Below are 13,599 nucleotides of genomic sequence, written 5' to 3'. Positions count from 1 at the left end.
ATGGGTCGAGCCGTGGTCAACCATGTACAAGCACTTTAACCCCTGTGCTATCTCTCTGGCCCCTTATTATTATCTGTGCTTTTTTGTGGAGTGTGTTTGAGGGAGTGGGGAGAGAGGGGGTGACACATCTAGTGGTCCACAGGGGCTACTCTGGCAATGCTAAATCATGTCAGAGATCAACTGTGGGTCTCCTGCATGAAAAAGCATGCACTCTAGTCTTTTGAGCTACCCCTTCAGCCAGCAAAAACAAAATGTAGAATAAGATGAATGCAGATCTAGCAGAATTACAGATCTGTACCTCCCCACCTCCAGCCAGATCTGGTGTTCCTCACTCAGAGTAGCCACTGAGCAAGATGTGACTCAAGATGGGATAGGAAAAGAAATCCTGTTCTCAGCCACTTTCTTGCAAATGAGCACATTGCCCATAACTCTGAAATATCCTCTAGAGGTTTCTAATATGCAGAATGATCTACTTCTGAAGTCTTTTTTTCCCTAGGCCATTAAGTTTGTTGGCATTGATGATGAATTTCCTGTGGCAAGGAAATCATTCTTTCTGTTGTCAGCTATTCTCGAAGTCAGCAGACCGATGCAGTTGGTTATTAAAATACCTGCCGATATTTCGAGGTCAGAGTCCTAATCTCCTGTGTCTAGTTCAGTGATTCTCCCTCAGGGGCAGCTCTGACTTCACCTCCCCTCCCAGGGACACTGGTAATGTTAGAAGACTTTTGAGCTATCATGAATTGGGGTTGGGTGCTAGTAGAACCAAGTGGGGAGAGGACAAGGATATGGCTAAGTGTCCTACAATGTATTAGACCAACCCCCTCCCATAACAGAATTATGACATCCAAATTGTCAGTAGTGATGAGCTCGAGAAATTGTACTGGACTATTCTGCTGCACTTTTAATCTGCCTTGTACTCCATCGCTAAATCAGTGTTCCTAGAATTGCCAAACCAATATTCCTAAACCATTGAATTGTCTATCACTCCTCAGCTTCACTTGCTCCTGGAGCTGTTTATTGTCTGACACCATCTCCTGTCTCATCCTAAGAGGTTTTTGTTGTTATTGTTGGTTTTGTTTTGGGGCCACACCCAGCAATTCTCAGGGGTTACTCCTGGCAGTGCAGGATTGGGGGGTGGGGAGGGAACCATGTGGAATGCAGGGATTGAACCTAAATTGACTGTGTACAAGTGTGTACAAGGCAAGCACTCTGCTCCTGTGCTATTACTCCGACTTCAGGTCCTGAGAGATTTTGCCCCTTTACATTTGCTTCCTGGCACAAACTCTCTTTCTCCCCAACTTTCATCTGCAGTGTCCCCTATATTATCATTCCTTTGCCTATGTTGTCCCTCAAAAAATGCTTATTTTGTAAGGATCTTCCCCATATCTCTAATCCACATGAGTCCTGTGCTCATCACTGAGCCTGTCCCTGTGTCCCCTCCCCCCTCCTCACCCTTCCCCTTGCCTGGCCTTTCTGTGTGAGGCAGTCCCATTCCCTCTCTCTTACCTCACTTACTTCCCTGAAGGGGCCTCATGACATTTCCAGCCTGTTGGTCTCAGTTTCCTCAGGGCAAGTATGAAAACTGTGTTGTTGGATTGGAACTCTTGTATTTGGGGTAAAGGGAGATGACTTGAAGAAGCACTTTGTATCAGGCCTGGTATCAGAAACTAACAATATTGGGGCTGGAGCAATAGCACAGCGGGTAGGGCGTTTGCCTTGCACGCGGCTGACCCGGGTTCGATTCCCAGGGTCTCCTGAACACTGCCAGGACTAATTCCTGAGTGTAGAGCCAAAAAAACCCTGAGCATTGCTAGGTGTGACCCAAAAAGCTTTAAAAAAATAATTTTACGGGGCTGGAGCAATAGCACAGCCGGTAGGGCGTTTGCCTTGCATGCGGCCGACCCGGGTTTGATTCCCAGCATCCCATATGGTCCCCTGAGCACCGCCAGGGGTAATTCCTGAGTGCAAAGCCAGGAGTAACCCCTGTGCATCACCGGGTGTGATCCAAATAATAATAATAATAATAATAATTTTACAATATCATGGTACCTATGGAAGTATATGCCCAAGACCCTACAGAGAGTGCTTCATAAATCTTTAAATAAAAAAATCTTTCAAACATAGGGCCTTAGTTGGGGGGTGGGGGAAGTTGGCAGGGGGAGGGTACCATCCAGACTAGCCTGGCATTTGGAACGAACAGCAAAGGAAAACTTCCATCAGAAATCCTACACCCGTGAACACCCCTTCACACTAGAGTGGGTCCAGGAGCGGCGGGTGTCACGTTCTCCCAACACGGGGGCCCGCGCCAGCCTCTCTGCATTTCACAAGTTAATGAACAGCTTGCAACGCTTGCCCACTCCGGCCCGATTTAGAAACCTGTCAATAGGATAAGACAGCAATATGCCAGGCTCTGCTTGACTGGATCCCAGCTGTCCTTCCCCTTAGGCACAGCCACACTGGTGGAGGGTGGGGTGGGGGTGGGGTCTGCAGAGAAGCCCCAGGCGTGGGTGAGGCTGCAGCGTGGCCTTTGCCCCCAGCGCTGGAGAGCCGGCTCAGATGCTATGGAGATGAAGGGGGCACGGCATTCCAAGCAGCCGCGCATGGCTATGGGCCAGACAGAGTGGCGAAAAAGAAGGAAGACATTCCGGGAAGGCAAGGGACCCTGCCCTCCTGCCAACGCAGAGGTCGCCGGCTGCATGGCCTGCCGGGCGCCAGGTGCGCCCTGACGCAGAGGGACGAACTCAAGTTTCTCGGCGTGACCTCTGCAGAGGAGGTGTGACCTCTCCCACCCAGCGCACAGAGCATGTGCAGCTGTTAACTTTGTTTTTGTTTCCAGTTTGGGGGCCACACCTAGTGAGGCTCTGGGGCTCCTCCTGGCACAGTGCTCAGGGATCACCCCTGGAGGTGCTCGGAGGACCGTATGGAGCGCCAAGGATCAAATCCAGGTGCAAGGCCTGTGCCCTGCCCTACCCACTGTCCCATCCCTCCAGTCCTAGGCGTAGCTGATAACTAAATCTTTAGGTTCCGAGGGCCAGCGCCTGACCTCTAAGTGCAAGCAGGAGGCAGTGTGTTGCCCCCTGAAATCACACCCACAGGAGCTAGATTCCAGATTCCTAGGCTCTGATTCCACAGACAATGAGGGCACATCAGGGAAGAGCCAGAGCTTTGTGCACTTGTTAGAAAAGACGCTGAATTTTCCACCCATTGCCTCCCCGGCTCGCCAGCAACTCACACTTGTTCATCTTGGCAGTTTCTGGGACTGGCTGAGTTGGAAGGGCCGGAGAACCCTGCAGATTCACCTCCGGTTTTTCCCAGGCTGTAAAAGCAGAGGGAGAGGAAGGGGAAAACAGCAAAGGACAGAAATGACCTTGAGGGCACTATTGCACGCTGCAAGGTGGGCAGTGCCTCTGTGTGTGTGTGTGTGTGTGTGTGTGTGTGTGTGTGTGTGTGTGTGTGTGTGTGTGTGTGTGTGTGTGTTCTAGAAGAATGAAAGCTTTCCTGGATGCCAATTCTTCTTGTTGGAATTTGCTGCCACCTAGTGGTAAAGTTGGAGTCACTTTCTCTAGGAGAGCCAGCTGCCTAAACCAGAGAGCCTTCTCCCCTATTTCTCTGCCCTAGGTGGTCCTGTTTTTCAGCCCCCCATCTAGGAGAGTAGCCAATACACATTCACAACCTCCAACCTCGACCTCGGAGCTGGAGAAGTAGTACAGTGGATAGACAACTTGCCTTTTGCACGTGGCCGACCCGTGTTTGATCCCAGGCACCCCATACTGTCCACCAAGCACCAAGAAGTGTGATCTCTGAGTGCCACAAGGTATGGCCCCAGAAACAATATGCACTGGGGCTGGAGCGATAGCACAGCAGGTAGGGCGTTTGCCTCGCACGCGGCCGACCCGGGTTCGACTCCCAGCATCCCATATGGTCCCCTGAGCACCGCCAGGAGTAATTACTGAGTGCAAAGCCAGGAGTAACCCTGTGCATCACTGGGTGTGACCCAAAAAGCATATATATATATATATATATATATATATATATATATATGCACTGTAGCACTGTCCTCCTGTTTTTCATCAATTTTCTCGAGCGAGCACCAGTAACGTCTCCATTGTGAGACTGGTTGTTACTGTTTTTGGCATATCGAATACGCCACAGGTAGCTTGCCAGGCTCTGCCGTGCAGGGTGAGATACTCTCGGTAGCTTGACAGGCTTTCCGAGGAATTGAACCCGGGTTGGCCATGTGCAAGGCAAATGCCCTACCTGCTGTGCTATCACTCCGATCCCAAAACAATATATATTTTTATATATATAATTATATATATATAAAATTCACAACCCAAACCATACAGATATATACATTTACAATCTCACCAGCAAAATGGGCCACCTGGTAGGACTGTCAGGGCTAGCTGTCTGGGGACAGGGTGTGCAGGGGGGTAGTTTGGGCTGATGGAATGATGTTCTCTTCGCTCTTACTTGCCCATATCACGGGGACTTCTGCCTCCACTGACCCTTTCTCATCTGGCTAAGATAAGGCTTCTATATAGTATACATGGCTTTTCCTCCATTTCTCCAAACTTAAGGCAGTTGTTATACTCTTCTACTCTTAGCTCATTTCAACTTAGAAATATAAATATAAAGCTAAATGTCTTCTCTCTGGTACTGTGCTATGGGGGTAGTGACAGGAGGTTCTTTGGTATGTAGATTACCAGCCATGTTTTACTGCATGTGACATCCATGTGTTTATTTCCTTTAGCAAAAGAAAGCACAAGGTTTTAGAATCTACTCATCCTCCAAGTCCCAACTTGTAGATCTGAGCTGTAGTACCTAAGGACTGATATACATATTATTTATATATATACATATGTGCATATATGTATATGAGAAAGAATTATATAAAATACACCATATTATATTGTATAAAATCCAAACTGCCTTCTGCCTCCCATTCCAAACTCTATGTTAAAAAAATAGGGGGCTGGACTTTTGGAAAACAGTATGAACGCTTCTCAAAAAATTAGAAATTGAGCTCCCATTTGATCCAGCAATACCACTTCTGTGAATATATCCCAGAGATGCAAAAAGGTATAGTAGAAATGACATCTGAACTTACATATTCATTGCAGCACTGTTTACAATAGCCAGAATCTGGAAAAAACCCGAGTGCCCGAGTACAGATGACTGGTTAAAGAAACTTTGGGGCCTGGAGCGATAGCACAGCGGGTACAGCGTTTGCCTTGCACGCAGCTGACCCGGATTTGATTCCCAGCATCCCATATGGTCCCCCGAGCACCGCCAGGAGTAATTCCTGAGTTCAGAGCCAGAAGTAACCCCTGTGCATCGCTGGGTGTGACCCCTCCCCCCAAAAAAAGAGAAACTTTGGTACATCTATACAATGGAATACTATACAACCAACTGTTAGAAAAGATGAAGTCATGAAATTTTCATATAGGTGGATCAACATGGAGAGTATCATGTTAAGTGAAATGAGTCAGAAAGAGAGGGACAGACATAGAAAAATTGCACTCATTTGTGGAATATAGAGTAACAGAGTGGGAAAATAACACCCAATAATAGTAGAGATAAGTACCGGAAGGATTACTCCATAGCTTAAAAGCCAGCCTCACATGCCAGCGGGAAAAGGCAGCTCAGATAGAGAAGGGACCACCAAGTGAAGGGTTCTAGGAGGACCCGCTCAGGATGGGAAATGTGGGCTGAAAGTAGACCACAGACCAAACATGATGGCCACTTAAAACCTCTATTGCAAACCACAACACCCAAAAGGAGAGAGAGAGAAAAAAGGAATGCCCTGCCACAGAGGTGGGGTGGGGTGGAAGGGATGGGGTGGGGGTGGTGGGAGGGATGCTGGGACCTTTGGTAGTAGACAATGGGCACTGGTGGAGGGATGGATACTCGATCATTGTATGACTGAAACAAAAGCACAAAAGTTTGTAAGCCTGTAACTTTACCTCACAGTGATTCACTAATTTAAAAAAAGGGGGGGGGGCGCTGGAGAGATAGTACAGTGGGTAAGGCGCTAACCCAGGTTCATTCCCCAGCATCCCTTATGGTCCCCTGAGTACCGCCAGGAGTGACTCCTGAGTGCAGAGCTAGGAGGAACCCCTTAGCATTACCAGGTGTGGCCCAAAATTTTTTTAAAAAAGAAAAATATTATATGGGGGCTACCCCTGTGGTGCTTTCAGGGTCTGGGAGCCACACGCGGTGATACTTAGTCCGGTAATGTGGACCAGACAGTTCAGTGATCAAACCCAGTGGTGTGGTGCTGGGGACCCCCACAACCACACTTGTGAAGCTCTAGGGACATGTGGAGGTGAAGGATGAACTGAGGGCCTTGCATACAATAATCATATGCTCTTATCACTTGAGCCACATCCCAGACCTGTAAAAACCTTTCAACTGTGTATAAGCACGTATAAGCTGCCTTGACCATTTTGTGCACAGTTTTGCAGTGTGAAGTTCCTGCTCCGGAGCCCTCTTCAGCTTGCGGTGCTGAAACTGTCTTAACAAACGCTCACACTCACACCTCTTCCCCAGCTCCTGCAGCCACTGCTCTTCTTTCTGCTTCTACCCATTCAACCACTCTGGGTACCTCCTATAAGCAGATCTTACCGTATCTGTCTTTTGGTTACTGGCTTGTATTACTTAGCATTTGACCTCAAGATACACCCATGTTGTAATGTGTATTAGAGTTTCCTCCCTTTTTAAGGTTGAGTAATATGACTCTCTGAGTGTGTATGTGTTTGCCACATTTGATTAAACATTCATTATTCATCTCCAAACAGACATGGGTTCCAAAAAAATAAATAAACAGACATGGGTTTCTTATGTCTTTTGACTAGTGTGAGTAATGTGCTATGAACATTACAGAGTTCATAGCACACTAAGAATGTACAGAGTTCTTAGAGATCCAGCTTTCAATTCTTTTGAAAGGTATATATCCTGAGGCAGCATGACTGGATCACACAGCAGTTGTTTACACTTTTGGGAAGCAATATTATACTATTCTATCAATGGTTGTATTACTCCACATTTACCTTTTTCTTTTACCAGCAGTGCATGTGTGTTTTGGCTTTGAACGCAGTCATCCTGAGTTTAACAGGCTGTCTTGTTTTGTGTCCTCTTAAAGATAAGCATCTTTTCACATGTCTGTTGACCAGTTTTGTTTTCATTATGGAGATGTCTATTAAAGTCCCTTTGAAACTAGGGTTGTTAATGATTGAATTCACCTCTCCAGCATCTTTTCATGTTCTTCACTCATATGGTTAGAACCCCAGAGGCACGGCTGGGGTCTCCATGTTCCCTGGGAGACATCTGCACACTTGCCTGCCATTTGCCTACCCATCTGCCATGAGCACCAGCTCCAGTCACTCTGGGTCCTCGTCCTCTAAGCACCAGCTGAAATGTCTCTTCAGAGAAATTTTTGTGATCACCCATATTTATTCATTCTCATGTCTCAAAAATGTCATGTCAAGGAAAGAATAGACCCTGCCTAGGACTTAATCAAAACCTGCAGTTTGGGGGCTGGAGCAATAGCACATCGGGTAGGGCGTTTGCCTTGCACGCAGCCGACCCAGGTTCGATTCCCAGCATTCCATATGGTCCCCTGAGCACCGCCAGGAGTAATTCCTGAGTGCAAAGCCAGGAGTAACCCCTGTGCATCGCCGGTGTGTCCCAAATAGAAAAAAAAACAACTGCAGTTTGCTCATAGGATGATATCACTTATAGGAGGTAGAGTAAGGGGATGAGAGAATGCAATGGTGAGCATGCCCAGGTCACTGTTGGCCCCAGATATAGGGAGAAGAAGAAAAAAAATAAAGTGAAGGGGAAGGGGAGAAGAGCTAGATGAAGAACAATGGGGGCAGGAATCAAGGGGATTCAGGTACATCGGTGGTGTTAAGGAATGATAGAGCTAAGTCAACACCGAAATCAGGAGACCCAAATTGTAAAACCAAGTTTAAAAAGTGCCTGCAGAGATGGCAGGCTGGGGCTGGCAGGGGTTGGGGGGGTTGGGGCAGCGAGAGGGAACCTGGGAACACTGCTGGAGTGAAGTTGACACTGGTAGCAGGATTGGTGATGGAACCATTGTATGTCAAAAACCAAACTATAGGCCATCTTGATGCCACAATCCACAGAGAAGCGGCAGGCATTCTGGTGAGCAACGAGGCCCGGACAATGCTCCGGACCCGAATCGGGGCCAGCAACACTGGGGGGCCGGAGGGAGAAGGTGCCGCCAGCACACCTTCTCCAGATGGAACCCTGGCGACACTGAGCAGCAACTAACACGGCTCTGGGTTTCGGGACTGGGACACATCCGAGCCGCGAGGCCGCTAACGCGGCTGCGCTACCTTTTCTAAAACCTGAAAACATACAATCTCTGAATGGAAAACTAATTATCAAATGCCTCCTTATTAGGGTTATCTTGTTTGGGGATATAACTCCCACAACAATAGTGAGTTTTGTGTTGAAATATGGAACGTAATCAAGGTGAAGAGAAAATAAAGTGAGGTTCATCAGTTATACAGTTGGGGTGGGGGACGGGGGGTATACCGGGGATTTTGGTGGTGGAATATGGGCACTGGTGAAGGGATGGTGTTTGAATACGGTATAACTGAGACAAACCTGAGAACTCTGTAACTTTCCACATGGTGATAAAATTTTTTAAAAAATAAAAATTAAAAAAAAAAACCTATAAATAAGGTTGTAACTTATGGTGCTTTAATAAAATTTGGCGGTGGGGTAGGGGAATTAACACTTTGTTTATATATAGCTTGGGACTTGTTTAGAAGGAACCTCAGGGCTATGAGGATGGCAGAGAAACTGCCTGCCACGTGCACCGCAGGAGCTCCATTGCCCAGCACAGTAGCTGGCACCTTATCTGGCTCAGGAGTCACTGAAGGGATGAATCACTCCTACAGGGGACCATCTGGGAAGAAGGCAAGTTGCTGTGACCCAGGCTGGAATTTAGCCCCAGAATCCAGGCTCAGTGCCATGGAAAATGTCATTTGTTTTCCCCTGTTGTTTGCTGTTTTGTTGGGGAGCCTGTACTCAATAGTGCACAGGGCTTACTCCTGGCTCTGTGCTCAGGGCCACTCCTGCTGGTATGTGCGCTGGGGTCAGCCAAATGAAAGGCTTTATCCTTTGTGCTCCCTCCAGTTCCAAGTCACAGAGTTTTAGGCTCTTGGCTTCCAGACTTCAGTGCCTGACTTCAGTTCCTGATGCCACTGGAAGTTGCCCAGGAAAAACAGAGACGCCTCCTCGGCACCCACCAGCAGAGGCAGAAGCCGTGGCCATCGTTCCCCTTCCACGCGTGCCTGAACAAGTCAGCTCAGCTATGGTCCTGTGACATGCTCAGTCAGAGTGCTTAGTATTCTTTTTTTTTTTTCTTTTTGGGTCACACCTGGCGATGCACAGGGGTTACTCCTGGCTTTGCACTCAGGAATTACCCCTGGCGGTGCTCAGGGGACCATATGGGATGCCGGGAATCGAACCTGGATTGGCCGAGTGCAAGGCAAACGCCCTACCCGCTGTGCCATCACTCCAGCCCCCGCGCTTAGTATTCTTGAGATCATTTGGGTCCCATCAGTCTCCTTGGTGCCAAGTATGCCGTGAAGAGTTCCTTTAGCAAGTCATCACAATATAAAAATGGTCTTTCTTGGGGCTGGAGCAATAGCACAGCGGGTAGGGCATTTGCCTTGCACGTGGTCGACCTGGGTTCGAGTCCCAGCATCCCATATGGTCCCCTGAGCACCGCCAGGGGTAATTCCTGAGTGCAGAGCCAGGAGTAACCCCTGTGCATCACCGGGTGTGACCCAAAAAGCAAAAAAAAAAAAAAAAAGGTCTTTCTTGGCTGGAGTAATAGTACAGCGGGGAGGACTCTTGCCTTGCATGCGGCTGACCCCAGTTCAATCCCCAGCACCACTGGGTGTGGCCCAAAAACAAAGTAAAAACCTTTTTCCCTGGGCAATAATACTGAACTTTCGTATGTGTATACAAAGATCTTCAATGATGGACTCCTAAAACTGACATAATACAGTGCTATTTCAGCTTAGAATGAATTCTCCATACCACAGGATGCTAGAAAAATCAGGTTTTTTATTTAAAAATAATTTCAAAGAATAATACCATCATGGAACAACCAGTTGAGGCAAACTCTCGGGGGTCAGAGGTGTATCCGCCCACCCAAGTTGGCCTGTATAAATACTCGAAGTTTATATGTGAGTGCAACGGAATGTACGGCGGCCCTGGAGGACCAAAGGGGACAAAAAGTGGGAAGAGAAAAAGGACCCTGTGAGGGACAGGCACACCCCTGCTACCCTAGACTCTGGCCCCAGAAGTACCTCCTGCCCCTCCAGCCCAGGGCACCACTGGAGACAAGGCTCGCCAGCACTCTGGCAGGGCCACCCTTGACCTGGGCTCAGCCTCAAGGCTCCGAGCACGGAGCTGGACTCTCCAGACGTCAGCAAAGACCAGGGAGGGGACGTGATGGGGCAAGTCAGATGATTTCCCTGAAACTGGGTGGGGAGAGGTGAGGAAGGGAACTTCCTGCAAGGAGGCTGGGTGTGCATGCAGAGTGGCAGTGAGAGACTGCTCTGGCCAGAGACAGGCAGGATGGGGGTGGGAGACCCACAGGCCGGGCTCAAAGCTACCCTGCAGCATCCTCGGAGAGACGCGGAGAAGCACCGGCTGGGCTCCAACAGCGCCACCTACTGTCAGACCCCTAAGCCTGGGGGCGCTGCCTGATGAGTCATTTTCACAAGGAAGGCTCTGGAATGCTACCTGATCTGAGGAGGAGTGGGGGCTGGGGCGGGGTTGGGGGGGGGGGGAGAAACAGACGTGACTATTTGCAGCACCACCCACTCCCTCCCCAGTGTCTTTTCCTGCTAAATACCCGGCCTCCCTAATAAGACCTTTCCAGAACCTTCCAAGGCACTGTCTTAGCAGAGGAGTGTGTGAGCAGGCCAGAACCCTGAGGCATAAGGAGGCTTTGGAGAATACAGAAGGCCTTGACAGAGAACACTCCATAGTGAAGCCACCTCTGTCCCCTATTTCCTGTGCCCTCTCCGTCTTGTCCCTGAAGGTTTCTGAGTCTCTCAGCCAGGTCTCTGCAGGTGGCATGGCCGTGGTCCGTGCTGTGCTTACCCTGCAGCACCAGGCCCGCTGCCCAGCCAACCCTCCCCCGCCCACAGGCATGTGTCTGAGGACACAAAACAAGCCGCCCCCTCCAGGCCCCGCTTCCTCTCCTCCAGGGCGGCTGAGCAAAGGGGCGCCCAGTGATCAAAGGCCCCGCTCCACCCGGCTCAGCAGGGGCTGGCAGCTGAGGACACAGAAGGCCGCCCTGCAGGTGTGTCCTACTCAGGCAGCACAGAGCATGGGCCGGCGTGTCTGCAGGATCCTGGTCACAAGCCCTCCTCGCCTGCCCTGGCTTACGGCTCACCTCCAGCCTGTCTGGGCACTGCACCACCTGCCCCCCCCCCCCAAGAGGACCCTGCGGGGCCCCAGATCCAGGCATCCCAGGGGCTCCAGAGTGGGCAGAGTGTGGAGAGTGCAGAGCCCACGCAGGCGAGTTGGGTTTCTGGCCCCCGTCCGGCCCCTGCAGTGAGCTGAGTGACCACGGGCAGCTGCGTTCCAGGCTTCAAAGCGCGGGCCCTGGGCCCCAGGGTGCTGCCCACCGGAACAGTTTCCAACAAACAAGTTCTTCTTGGTTGCTTTTTTCCCTTCAATTGGCTGCTTGGGCTCAGCACACAGAAATTCCTCAGCGGCTTCCACCAGGCCAGCTCCCTGTCTGTGTCCCCAGGTTGGGGGAGATTTGTAAACGGGTCACCTGCTGGTGGCGGGGCAGGGGCAGGGCCCGGGATCTCCCTCCGCTCAGCCCCAGCATGGCAGCAGAAACCAGGGCATCACTGGTGGAACCGCCCTGCCAGGAGCATTCTTCCCAGAGGCTGGCTGGGGTCCTGAGACTGTCCCCTCCGGAGGTGTCCTCAAGGCCCTGCAGGAGTCCTGGGCCCTTAAGCTGAGCAGGGATGAAGGTTGACCCGCCGTTACCTGCATACAGGAGAGAGGCCCTATCAGACACAGGGTCCCAAGGGTGGCAGGTGGGTCATGCCACCAATAAGCTGGTGGTCCCCCATGCATAGAGGGGCAAGGGCAGGTCCTGAATGCCCCAGTCCATGTTTTCCTTGCTGACTGCCGTCTGGCCCACTCGGGGACAGCGCTCAGTGCTGTCAGGGTGGTGAGCGGCCTGTCAGGTGTGGGAGGAAAAAGTGTCACCTGTGCTCGGGGACCGGGCCGTCCCAGCTGAGGGCGCAGAGCTGCTGTTCCAGCCGGGAGATGCGGAAGGCCAGGTAGGAGGAGGACACGACCAAGAAGCAGATCCTGGAGAAAAGGGTGGGGGAGGGGTGAGAGCGGGGTCCCTCCTCCAGCTGGAGGGCAGCTCAGAGGCTGGTGCAGCCTGCTAGGTGGGGAGCAACCAGAGAAACACCAGCACCTCCGGGCTCCCGTGCACATGCAGGCCTCGGCTGACGTGTTTCCCAGAGGCCAGAGCAAATCTGAGGTTGGGCCCGTGGTCCTGCTGAGCCCCCTTTCCTCTGATCATGCCCTGTGGTCCGACACCTCCTCTGGGAGGCCACGGGGAGGCCTGTTCCCGCAGTGGGTGCTGAGAAGGGCCAAAGCCCAGTCAGCAGAGCTAGGGGCAGTGAGTGGAAGGTAGGCAGCCAGGGCCGGCCCAGAAGGCCCCGCCATGCCCACTCTGCAGGGCAGGGGGGAGGAATACAAATAAGTCCAGGGTTCCAGAACTTGCCCTGAGCGTGTGCAACAGTGAGGCGAGCTTCTGCCCATCAAGGCCTGCCCCCAGCTCTCCAGAGCCCCCCAGTCTCGCCGGCCGCAACCAGACCTGCCCTGTCCAGCGCTTCCTTTTCCCAAAGCCTCTTCGCCTGCGCCTCCCACTGCAGGATCCAAACCCTGAGCTACAGGATCCGTGAGAAGGAAAACTGAAGGCGCTCTGTCCTTCTCCAGAGGCCAGTGGAGTCACCTCCAGCCGCCAGCTGGGAGCCCAGAGAGGCCTTAGTCCTGTCCCCTGACCCTGGGCAGTGCTGTTCCCTGGCGCCAGCACCCCCCCTCCAGATGTCCAGACGCCCACTGGCTCAGCCCACCCCACCTCCCCAGACGGCCACCTACAGCACGAAGAAGACCTTGAGGAGCCGGTAATCCCAGAGCCTCAGCTCCCCGTCGCTTTTGCTCTCCTCCTCTGGCTTCTCCTCTGCACGGGCAGTGGCATCTGTGGAGGAGGAACATGCGGGTGTGTGCCTGGCCAGCCCGCCGCAGCTGCACCCCCACAGCCATGCCTGCACCCCGCCCACTGCGCCTACATACCTGCCTGCCGAGCCTGTATGCCCTACCCGCTGCGCCTGCACCCCCCCGCCCGCTGTGCCTGCACCAAGTTGAGTCTGCACCTCACCTGCAACTCCTGCATCCCCCCCCCAAGCTGTGCCTGCATCCCCCCCTCACCAAGCCATGCCTGCACCCCTCAAGCCGAGTCTGCACCCTCCCCTGCGTGCTTACACCCTCCCCAAGCCAGTCTGCTCC

General features: G+C 51.7%; 1 protein-coding gene across 3 annotated transcripts in view; it reads right to left on the bottom strand.

Annotated features, from left to right (window-relative positions):
• Positions 1–10,090: 10,090 nt before the first annotated feature.
• Positions 10,091–13,599, bottom strand: part of GRAMD2A (GRAM domain containing 2A) — a 42,007-nt gene continuing 38,498 nt past the window's right edge. For 2 of the 3 annotated variants that reach the window (XM_055133289.1, XM_055133291.1), the window contains 3 exons: positions 13,192–13,291; positions 12,286–12,390; positions 10,091–12,060 (listed from right to left, as the gene is read on the bottom strand). In XM_055133289.1, the coding sequence (XP_054989264.1) occupies positions 12,057–12,060; positions 12,286–12,390; positions 13,192–13,291 (209 nt within the window). In that variant the 3' untranslated portion in view covers positions 10,091–12,056. Of the gene's footprint in view, positions 12,061–12,281; positions 12,391–13,191; positions 13,292–13,599 lie in introns of those variants that run through there. The other variant, XM_055133290.1, reaches the window with a different exon arrangement.

Source organism: Sorex araneus, chromosome 3, assembly GCF_027595985.1.
Source record: "Sorex araneus isolate mSorAra2 chromosome 3, mSorAra2.pri, whole genome shotgun sequence".
In the NCBI taxonomy this organism is placed as follows: Eukaryota; Metazoa; Chordata; class Mammalia; order Eulipotyphla; family Soricidae; genus Sorex; species Sorex araneus.
The sequence above is the reverse complement of the archived record's forward strand: the minus strand, read 5'-3'. Positions and strand labels throughout refer to the sequence as shown.